Consider the following 11,765-nt stretch of genomic DNA (forward strand, 5'->3'; position numbering starts at 1 on the left):
CAGGAAGATTTTAGCACCTGGAGAAGAGGAACACTTGGAGTTTGAGGAGGATGACGAGGAAGGAGGAGCTGGAGCAGGGTCTCCAAATTCTTTTCCTGCTAGAGTTCCAGGTAGGGGCACTAGCCTTGCCATATGCAGCATCTCTAAGTTCTATCTCTGAGAAGCTCCTTTCTCCCTCGTGATTTGAAAAGTTTGGATGAGGAGCAACAAGCTAATGTAAACTCTTATGCTGTATTGGAGAATCACAAAGGTGGCCAGGGAATTTTTTTCTCAGCAAACAATGTCTCATTGTGAAATAGTTGTATGAATAACCTCTGAGGGTGGTACCATCTACCTCAAATAATTAGCCCTTATTCCTTATTCAAGCTCAGTATTTTCATCCCATGCACTTTCTTAGCTGTACTGTGTGCAGTGTTTCAAATGCATTAAAGTGGAAATTGTGGCAGTGTTTCTCCTGCAAGGAGCATCACATCCTGCTAGAGATGTGATAAATTGTTGCTGGTTATTTTTGTGTTGCATTGTCTGGTGAGACAGCGGCTTAGAGTGAAGCCAAGCTCTGAGAGGATAAAGAGGGGATGTTGATTTTGATAGCTTAAGGCCTTGTCCACATGAAAGCACTTGTAGAACTGGATATACCTGTAGCTTCAGGTTCTGACAATTTAGATGTTCCAACGGGGGTTCTTCAGGTTCCTGGTGTAATTTCTTTGCAGGAGAAACAGAGCCAGTTGACAAACTTTGTATTTCAGAAGTGAGATAAGAAGTAAGGAAACTAGTACTGGAATTATGGTTGAAGGAGCTGGGGTGTTGCGTTACTTGTGCCTGGAGAAAACATGTCTGTGTCCTTAGATGTGAGCCAGGGCATGGTACTGAATGTGATCTCTGCAGGCTGGACTGATGTAGATGTGCACAGTCTACACTTGTTTGTGCCAAGCTCACAAATAGGCTGTAATGTGTTGTGAATTTTGGTTGCTGACACTTGCTGTCTCGGTCCTTGTTATTCACCGTGATAAATCCATTTATGGAGATGCTTTCTGTCTGTCAGTACAACAGAGAGACCTTGAGTGGCTCTTGGTGTGGTGGTGAATCAATAAAGTTGTGACCATTGCCACAGTGCCAACAGGTACCTCTGCAGCCCATCAGAGCTGTAGGTATGTAGTGGACATAAAAGCTGTGTATGGACTTAAGAAAGCTAATGATAAACAGACTGACTTTACAGTTAAATCATTTTCAATGGAGGGTAGCAAAGTCTGAAAGAAGAGATGTTTGGGGCATATGCTTCTTACAGAATTATTTCTCAGTAAGATCATGCTTTTAAGAGGAAGTGAGAGCAACTCGTGAACTTACTTGCTCTTTTACATTGTTATCTATTTAATAGACTGCATATCTGACTTTTCTGAATTACTTTTTTTGCATTAAGGTAAACTTCCCCATAGCTACAATAATCTAAACTCCTGAGGTGGTTTTGCAGTACTTTAACACAGATTTTGTTTTCCCCACTGAATGCAAATTACTGTGAGATTTCTTACCTGACTGGAGGTTGGTCTGTTGCTCCTCCTCTGGCTGATGAGGCTTAAACAAAAGCAGTTTGCAGCCTTCTGGGTTGAGCCTTATAAATGAAGTGAACTTCCCATATTGAATTAACAGAACCATGTTGCACTCCTTGCTTTGTTATGCCTTTAATCCATAGTGTGTGACTGTATTGTCTAACTGATCGTGGTCTTGTCTTCTACATGCATGGCTTCATCGTTATCACATTGCCCCATTCATCTAACCCAGGAGCCAATGAAGGTATGAGAACCTTTTAGTATGTACAGTTATTTCTTTGGTCATGTTCCCGTAGCTGTGATGTTCTTCATTCAGCTCTCAGTTCCAATCCTCAAAATACAGTTGTCGGTAACAATTGCAGTGCTGGGCACCTCTGTACTGATCTTTGTTTGCCTTTAGTACCAGAAAAAGTGAAGCTTGTATCTGTTGACACATCTTACATAGCTCTCTAGAAGTCCTGCTGTGCTAATGAAGGCATTCTAAGTTGTGTAGCCAAGGGTAGGTGTAGCTGGATTTTATTTACTGGAATATACATTTCTGGGAAATCTTACACACAGAGTACTTAGACTTCTGTGCTGTAGGGAGGTGAACTGACCAATGGCTTGCTGCCTCTAACAGCAAAGGTTTCCTGCCTTTCTCCTGGTTATATATGACTTTATTCCAGTGCTGTGCTTGCAGTGGGTTCTTCTGTGAACCATTTTCATTTGTGAACCCAGCAGTTTTTCCTCCACCTCTGAATTGGAGTTTGGGAAGGGAGAGACTGAGCACCTGTGTCTTGGTGGCAGAGAGCTGTAGGGCTGGATCACTGTCATGGCTCTGAAACACACTTTGTAGGAGGACACTTACATCATTTGTAGATGCTCCTTCCCACTCTGGCAAAGATGCCCTGTGGTTGTGTCTGGAATGGCTGGCAGTTTTCTCCTGAAAGGCCCCAGTGTGAGCCTGCTGCAGGCCCATGGGCCAGAGCCACGGGGGCAGAGAGCAGTGTGATGGTGCCCAGCCTCAGTGAAGTTGTAGCATGGGGAGGCCACTGTCAGCTGATGGCTCCTGTCTGAAGTGGCTACAGAGGCTTCAGCACCAGGCCTGACTGGGGGGCTGTGACTCTCGTGGGACAGGTTACAGTCAGCTGCTCTAGTCCACTGTTCCTCCAGCTGAGGCAGAAAGGAAACTGTTCCTTGGAAACTTTCTGTCCTACTGTTCTCTTATCTCCTGGAAGTGGCCTTGACTGTTCTGTTCAATGCAACTCTACAATTTCACGTATTCTGGAAAGCATTTTGCAAAAACAGAATAATTTTTCTTAGGCCACTATTTTTACAATAAATGCCAGTCTGATGCATCTTTCTGGTGATTTCTCTATCAAGTATCACATCACCCTTTGAGTGATGGACAGGAAAAACTGAAGGCTGAGTTGTTCCTGGCTCTTGGGGGCCATGCTGCTTTTAGGAGGCAACTGAGAAACAGCAGAGCAAAGTTCTGTGCCAAAGAGAAGGGGGGCTTGCTTCTACCTTCATTTAGATTGAAATAAGGACTCTGTCTTCGAACATCTGTTCAAGAGAGACAGCAGGGTTAACTAAAACATGTGCTGCTTTGCAGAAATGAGGGCTCTCTTCTGAGTTTACTTTTAACATTTCTCACCCAATATCAGAAGTCTTTGCTTCAGAACAATGGGTCGAGTTCTGATGTGGTGTGTTGTGAAGTGGCTGCAGACATGGTACTTCGGAGACCATGAGCCTGCCAGCCACCAGGACAGGGAATACAGAAACATACAGCATCATGGATGTGAATTCAGGTCTTGCTAATGATCCTGAGAGGGAGACTGGGTTCAGGAATGCTGATGAAATCTTGCTGAAGCTGTGGCTCTAGTTCTAAGGGCAGAATACATGGTCCCCTCTTGCAAAGTCATTCTCTCGCACAGGACAAAAAGTCCTTGGTTCTCCAGCTCCTCAAGAGGAAAAAAAAGTATCAAGGAAAAACCCATATTGGACTTGTCAAAGGAAATTATTACTTTCTTTAGATCTTAAGCCTGGGGATAACTTTTTTTTTCATTAGAAAACCAAAACTTTAAATCAAACTTGCTCTTGGGTCTGAGCTTTTTCTGTTCTGGTGCTAATTCATCTAATACTGGAGAGAGGCTTGAAGTGTGTCAGTTTTTGCTAAATTCAGCAGGAAATAACCTACTCCATTGTTGATGACAGAATATCATGGCTCTTAGTAAGTTTGAACAGTTTGGATTTCTTGCCAGCTGCACAGTCTTCCTTAGCACTGTGAGGATTCATTTATGCTGACCACCAAGTTTTGATACAAACTGTTCTTCATGCAGAGCTGGAAACTCCTTCCTTAAGGCAGAAGCCAACTTGGGGGATGCAGATACTATTTTTTCTCTCTTTAAGTAGAGGCCAGTAGAACAGAGATAATTGAGAATCAATCCTCTAGTTCCCTTATGTGCTGTGGGATTTGCACCAAGGCCATTTTCCTCCTTAATCTCCTGGTGTAAATGTTCAGCATGAAGCCAAGTCATGCTCAATGGGGTGGGACTCCTGATTAAGTGTCTGAAGCTCCTTCAACTGCAGATTGAATCCAGCCTCCCAAATTTAATCCTCCAAAATGATATAAAGCGAGTTCCATGAATGAGTTATTCTGCGTGACAGCAAGAAATAACACTTTGAACAAAGCTCCTCTCTGTTGTTATGGCATTAGTTTTTCATGAATTGATTTGACTTGAGACAGTCCTCGTTTTTTCGTGTGGGCTTTGAAATCTGTCAAATGATGTTGTGTGTCTCTGCACACAGACATTCCCATAGTGCTGTGTACTATTGGGATATGAATCCTGGAGCTTTGAACCCCTTAAGGAGAACATCATCTTCCATGAGAGAAGATGGGACAAGCAAGGCCTCTGCTTTAAGATGACACAAAGGGTTAATAATGTGCTTTACTCTTTCCAGGTACTTTGTTACCCAGATTGCCATCTGAACCCGGGATGACGTTACTCACTATCAACATAGAGAAAATTGGTCTGAAAGATGCTGGGCAGTGCATTGATCCTTACATCACTGTCAGTGTAAAGGGTAATGATTTCTGTTCCTGGCTCCTCACTGCTGGTTTGGACAGAGTGCATTTTCTGAAAGCTGCATTGATTTTTCAGCCTGCTGGGAAAAATGTTTGTTGTTACTTGCATTTTATATTGTGGACTTAGGGCTTCTGCTTTAATCAAGGGTGGAAAAATTCTGTATTTGAGAGATACTGGGAAGTGAATCTGTACAGGATACACACTTCTCTGTGCACTCCAGGGTGCCTTCCCCGTGCTGGGAGCTGAGTGAGTGTCAGTGACTTGGCAGGCAGTGCTTCTCCATTCCAGCTTGTTCAGCTGGCTCTAAGTACAGATCTGTTTGGACTCCTTGTACCCCCCAACACATACTGGTCTCTGGGCTTTCTGGAGATGGTGAACCACAGCCTGCTGACTCCATTCTTGCCCTCTTAATAAACTAATTTTGTAGTAAAGCAAATATAATCTTACCAAGCCCTAATGTTTAGAGGAATGGGTATAAAGCTGGGAAGCAAAGCTTGCAAGTGAAATAAAATATAAAATATATGTTAACCTTGGCAGTGAAATGTTTTGGCCAAAGCATGGTAGGCAAATGGCCTCCCCCTCTGAGGGCTTCCATGAATCTGGAAGAACCTCTTTCTCTGTCATTCCAGGATAGGTAATATTAGGATTTCTCTGTTTTAAATGGCAGCATGGTTGATGTCTTCTGCTTGACACTGAGACTTTTGGTATTCACACTCCTAGTGGGAGTGTCTGTTCCCCATTTTGCATTTCTTAGCAGGAAGCCCCTGTAGTCAAAGTTGTTTACCCTTAGCCTGCCCTGTTTGACTTCTGCTTCTCTTTACAATCTTTGGAGGTATTTTTTTTTGTTTATTGTATAAAAATTTGTAGCTGAGCCAGCAGCCTCTGGTTATCAGTTGTGATAACGACCTTGTATGTGTCCTCTTTAGATGTGCCATTGGAAAGCAAATGTAGGGATTAAATACTTGTTAGAGGCGATCAGTGCTTCCTCCACCAGACATATTTGCTGGCAGAAGGAAGGGTCACAGTATCAGGTGTCACTTGAGTCCATGTCTGAACTTGTAAAGCAAACATTCCTTGTTCCTTGCCACCAAAGTGTTTGTTTTATTACATAGTGGTAAAACTGCTGCTTGCCTTCAGAGCTAGCTCTCATTTCCTTTCTGGAACTAAGGGAGACTGTGTATTGCTAGGCTTGCTTTCCCAACAAGTCTGCCTGTTAACATGTGGCTTTCTATTTCCAAACTCACTTACCTGTAAATGGTGACTGCCAAGGAATGATGTAGAAAATAGGATCAAAAAGTGGAGGGGGGCAGGCTATCACCTAGTCTGCTAATGGTGCCTTTTGATACTTTATTTCTCAAGATTTTTAGTCAAGAAAAGTAACTCTGAAAAGTCTTTTTCTCACTATTAGGAGTCTGAAGACTCTGAGCAGGTGTTTTCCTTGGTTCTGTACCAAGCTGCTCTTCTGCAGGTTTGGAAAGAGGTTAATTCCTGATGTGACACTGGCAAATCCCAGCCCATGCCCTGGATGAAGGGCATCAGTGGTGCTCCAGGGCCCCAACCTCAGCCTGTGCCCCAAGCACAACGTGTCCATACTTGTAATCTTGGCCATGACTTAGCAACTTCCTCTGCCAGAGGGAAAGGGGTCAGTAATGAGAGGGGAGGGAGTAAGAGGACACATGTACTCCTGAAAACAGCAGAGGCTTAGTGAGAATCTGTGGTAGCTGTGCCTGAGCAGCACAATCAGTGGCCGGTGCTGGGAGCTGGAGTCTAGCCTGTGGCCCCACAATGCCTCTGCCCTTGGAAAAACCGAGAGAAATAATGGACATTGGGTCGAGGCACAAGACAGGGCATATCCAGGTTGTGTAAGCTGTGCCAGCTGTGCCCTGCACACCCTGTGTGGAGGGCAGCCTTTGGTGCATATCCCACTCAGGCTGAAGCCCTGCTGGAGTCCTGTGTGCAGAGGGAATGGAATCTTTTGCTGAGAGCGGAAAGAAATGCACTCTTAAAAATAAAAAGAGGGAGAATTCCAACTTTTCGTCTGAAATATTGTCAGAACTTTAGCTGTCTTCATGTTGCAATCAAGAAGAAAATGCACTGACTGTGAAGAGGCATGATTGCCCCTTTTTTAAGTTTAGGGGGAAAATCCAGGTGTGCATTAACTTTTGGTGGCAGGATTAGGAGTGACTCATGAATCTTTTAAAGCAGGACCTTAAGTCTGAGAAGCTTCTGCCATTCTCATGCTGTTCTTTCCTGCAGATTTAAATGGGATAGATCTGACTCCTGTGCAAGATACTCCCGTGGCTTTGAGAAAGGAGGACACATATGTCCATTTTAATGTGGACATCGAGATTCAGAAACACATTGAAAGACTAACAAAAGGTATGTTGTACCAGGGACCTGAAACAGGGCCCGAGAGCTTTGGAAGCACAGGCACTGGTCTGCTCCTGATCTAATAAACAGGCTGTGCCTGAGCTGGTGCTGCAGGGCTTGAGATCCAGACAAGGATAAAAATAGACCTTTGCATCCTGTCGCTTTCAAATTGGTCCTTGCAATGACTTGCAGACAAGGGAGAAATGAAAAGAGATAAAAATGCAGCAGTCTGCTCTACTACACGGGTATTGAGCTGCTTTATCACCTGCTCAGTCATTGTTACCTGGTATGAGCAATTGAGTGAAGAGGACAAGCTGTTGTGAGAGTGATGAGCATTTTAAGAACACAGAGTAGCTTTTGAGTAAGTAACAGAAGCATTATTGGAGATAATTTCCTCCAACGTACGGGCAGCAATAAGTTTTCTTGGCAGATAACTATTAGCCATAATTGCTAACTTCTCTATTAAACCATTTTTCACTCTAGGTGCAGCTATTTTCTTTGAATTCAAACACTACAAGCCTAAGAAAAGGTTTACTAGCACCAAGTGCTTTGCTTTCATGGAGATGGATGAAATTAAACCTGGGGCAATTGTTATAGAACTGTAAGTGACTCACAATTATGGATGACAATGAGTGAAGAAATGAACTAGACTTCAGTTACAATGTGTGACTTGTTGCATCAAGGAAAGTTTCTTGGACTCATTAGATTGACTTCCATAAAGAATATTCTAATTTTAATAAAGAAGGGAAGATAAACTGTTTTTAGGCAAGTAAGATGGCTAGAGACCCTTCTCAGAAATTAGACCATTTCCAAATAAAATGCTGGTGTTTGTAACCTAATTTTATATGAAGTTAACAAAGTCTGTGTGCGAGATTTTAATTTGGAGTTTAGCTTGACTTTCAGATCAGCTATATTTAAAAAAAATAATCAGCTCACAATCTTTTGGTACAGAACTTCCGTAAAGGAAAGCTAATTTGAGACATGAGGTACCAATTTGCAAATTTTATGAACATTTCAAAGCATTATTGGGTGGTTGTGTTTTTGTTCTCCCCTTGCCCTAATAAGGAGACAAATAGATCAGCCAGTTATGCTGCAGTGATTGTGGTGTGCATCCTACCCTTGCTGTGTGGCTGAAGGTCTGAGTGAGGGTTTTGGGGGTTGGTTTTTTTCAAGAAGAAGATGAACCTTGCAATTCTGGGCACCTTTAGGAAAAGCACTTAGTCTATGATAGCTGGAGTACTTCTGAAGTACTGAGTAACTGATACCGGGTCTCCTACAGTCCAGAGCATTATGTTGGGAATCTCCTTACAAAAATATTACACTCATTTGCATATTGAAATCTTTGTTCTGTTAAAAAAATAAGCCAGAGAAAATACTGGTTTGAGTTTCTTCCTGTAAATCTACTCATTATTGTTGCTTCCAATAAGCCTTGTCAGATGTACTTAAAAGATTAGGTTAGTAAGATCTGTACAGGACGAGCTTTCTAGTTTGCCATCATCTTCCTGTGCAGCCCTTTGCACTTGGATTAACTCACTTTCTTGTGGTTACAGGTACAAAAAACCCACTGACTTTAAAAGGAAGAAATTGCAACTGTTGACCAAGAAACCACTTTACCTTCACCTCCATCAAACACTGCACAAGGAATGACCCTAGTTGTGAGACTTCTGTGAACTGAACCACGTGTCCTGGTAGCTGTGTGTAGTAGCCTTAGCCTCCGAGGGGCGGAAAGATCCGACTGTGTTCATGCCAGTAGGTCAGATGGGACCATCACACACTGCACAGCACTACTTCAGGGTCAGGGGCAAGCCCACCATGCAAGTGCAAGGTTTTTTTCAGTAACTTCCAGATACAGGTTTTTCTGAGAGCCCTGAAACATGTTGATTGCTTTTCCTAAGTTTGCGGTTCATCACTTTTTATCTTAACCATTACTATCCTTTTGCCTCAACTTCCACCTGGGGATGGAGACTGCCCCTCTGCCAAACCTGCAGCAATAAAGATGTGGCAGGCCTACTAACTGTTTACACTTGCTGTGCTATTGTAGTTCCTCTCATCTGCATTTCAGAGTCCTCTGTAGTGGACAGGGTGGCAGAAGACTGGGAGAGAAGGATGAGGTGGGGTGGGAAGGAGCTTGAGGTACTGCAGGTGCTTTGAAGTGAGAGAGGAGGTGGGCAGGTCAGGTGGGCGGCCACAGCACAGCTCCTCCAACAGCTGCTTGGCCGTGGTCAGGTCAGGAGCAGGACAGCTGCAGATGAGAACACTGAACTATGATTTTAACAGCCTTGCCTGATCCACTTGTACTGATTTTTGGATACATGTTACAATCCTTTAAATCACTGTTACTCCCTAATAGAGCTATTTTTTTTTCTGTATCTTGTCAGAGAGTGGTTTGCAAAGGTGGGTGGGGGATAGAGAGGCTGCTCCAGGGCTTTGTCCTGGTGGCAGTGGGTGTTTCGCCATTGCAGTGACAGCAGGACAGGCCCCTCAGTGTTGAAATGTTGATTTTCCAGAGCTTTGTATAAAGCAGATCTGGCTAGCAGGCCGACCCACCTTTTACATGAAACTGCTGTTCTTATGGAAACTGATTGTATGCAGTTTTCTGCGTATTTTGTGCAAGTCTGGAAACTTACTCTAAAAATTACCTTTTTATGTAAGTAGATAGGATTATCATTTATTTTCTATATTTTTGATTTGGTGTGTAATAAGCTGCAGGACATTGGCTTATTATGACACACTTGCATTCATCTTTTGACCTAATAAAGGGACAGAAGTAGAACCCAGTCAAATTTTTCAGATATATTTGCGTGGATATTTAATACGATACTTTAAGGTTTGATAAACTTCTTGCATATCTAACCTAGTGCCTGAATACTCTGCTATGCTAACTAAGGACCCAGCTCCCACAATAGTGTCAATTATTTTAAACAGCCTGGATGCAGGTGTATCATCCATTCGTCTTCTCTGTCATATAACCCCAAGATGTTACATTATGAGATGTTACTTCTCCTCCTGCCACTTGTCTGTCTCCAGGCAGGTGTTCAGCATTTTTGGCTTTACCTTACTGATTAGGATAAAAAGCTGGTTTTGAATGTCCTAATCTTCTTGCCTTTCTTCTGTTCTGGTACATCTAGAGATGACATTATTTAGGTGTTATGACAGAAGTCAGCAACACTTTCTCAAATTCCACTGCTGGTTGGAGGGGTTAAAAAAAAGGCCAATTGAATTGTCCTGTTTATGGTTCTTTACAATACCCCAATGGTATTACAGGTGATAGGGTAACTATCAAGCCCTGAAAAGTTATCCCTACAAGTCATGGAAATACCTCTGAATGCAGCATTCTGGATACCAGACAAAATGAGGATACACACATTCCTAGAAACCAACCAAACATCATCCTTTGAACTCTGCAAAAGGACGGAGCAAAGTGTTTGTTAAGTCTATGGCTGCAAATAACTCTGAGCTTGGGCAGTAGGTGTGTTACCTGTCAGTGGTCCCTGGCTGGCTCAGGACTTGCTCTGACTGAAGGATCTGTGACACCGAGTGTCCCTGGAAGGCCTCTCTCACTCAGCAAGGGAGGGTTCTGGGGCTCTGTCCGGCTCTGCTCCTGTTCCTTGCACTCACCTGTGTGTGTCGAAGGTGCCTCCTCCTGGGGCATCCAGAGGGCCATTCCATCCAGCTTTTAAGTTTTTCACGCTAGCTGGGACAGGCAAGGGAGGAGACACTAAACATCACAAAGCCTTGTATGAAGAAGGAAAGAGCCTGAACTTGGAGAACCCGACTTTCAAACACGTATGTCATCAACGTGTGTGTCGATGGCCACCATGCCAATTGAAATCCTATCCCCTGAACCACAAACCCATCGTTTCTGCTGCTTACCTTGACCCTTCCCCAGCTTGTAGCTCTGTATTAACGCCAGTTATAAGAAATGTCAACTTTGAAATATTTTTGTTAAATACACAAGTAGAGCTTTGTATTTAACTAATTGTGAATTAATGTCTGTTGAGTGTGAAATACCATTTTTAAAGTTGCTTCTATCCCCTGCAATTTTCTGTGATCTGTCTCTCACTGAAAGGACTGCTGCTGCCCACACCACAAGCTTTGGTATTGTTTTATGCTTCAGTGATGTTCTAGCTTGTCTTTCATCTTGAATCTAAAGCTTTACACTTGTACTGTAAGAATATAACACCTAGATGGCAAGTTTAATGGCTGCTTGTACTCTGGCAGTAAAGCTGTAATGGCCTCCCCAGTAGGGTTTTTTTATTATTCCTAGTTGTCTTCCTTTTTTCCTCCCTAAGGATTACTTTTGTGCTGTGCACTTTTGAGAAACGTTGCTCACTGAGACAGTAAGGGGCCTGATATTCCAAATACCTGCACTAATACTCAAACAGCTACAAGTGTAGGGCATGTTTTTAAAGTTATTCAGTGTTCTGTGTCTGCAATACAGGTTAACATGGTTTACATACACCCACCCTGCTTTACAGAAAGCTGCTTTTCTTAAACTAAGTAAAAGAGGCTTTCAAAATACAGACTTACTGCTAAGGAAGCTGAATTGGGTTAGGGTCTTAAACACTGAGTAACTGGTCTTAAATTGGCCTTAAACATGGAGTAAGATGAAAACTTGGCTCACACCTTGCTTAATGCCACAAGCTGGTCTTTAAAGCAGAAAGCAATTAGGAAATTTCTAAGTCCATCTAGTGGAGAGTTCACCTGTGTTTCCCCAGTAACTACACAACTTCATAAAGGTTTCCAGCTCTGGAAGCTGTATCCTCCATGGTCCTCATTACGT

At 43.0% G+C, this 11,765-nt stretch overlaps 1 protein-coding gene across 1 annotated transcript in view; it reads left to right on the top strand.

The window, feature by feature from the left end:
• The window catches only part of AIDA (axin interactor, dorsalization associated), a 29,404-nt gene extending 18,167 nt beyond the window's left edge, over positions 1 to 11,237 (top strand). The window contains exons 6-10 of the mRNA XM_032681280.1: positions 4 to 110; positions 4,488 to 4,610; positions 6,869 to 6,991; positions 7,466 to 7,583; positions 8,533 to 11,237. Coding sequence (XP_032537171.1) covers positions 4 to 110; positions 4,488 to 4,610; positions 6,869 to 6,991; positions 7,466 to 7,583; positions 8,533 to 8,629 — 568 coding nt within the window. The 3' untranslated portion in view covers positions 8,630 to 11,237. The remainder of the gene's footprint in view (positions 1 to 3; positions 111 to 4,487; positions 4,611 to 6,868; positions 6,992 to 7,465; positions 7,584 to 8,532) is intronic.
• The last annotated feature ends 528 nt before the right edge of the window (positions 11,238 to 11,765 follow it).

The sequence above is a fragment of the Chiroxiphia lanceolata genome, chromosome 3, assembly GCF_009829145.1.
Source record: "Chiroxiphia lanceolata isolate bChiLan1 chromosome 3, bChiLan1.pri, whole genome shotgun sequence".
NCBI classification, from domain to species: Eukaryota; Metazoa; Chordata; class Aves; order Passeriformes; family Pipridae; genus Chiroxiphia; species Chiroxiphia lanceolata.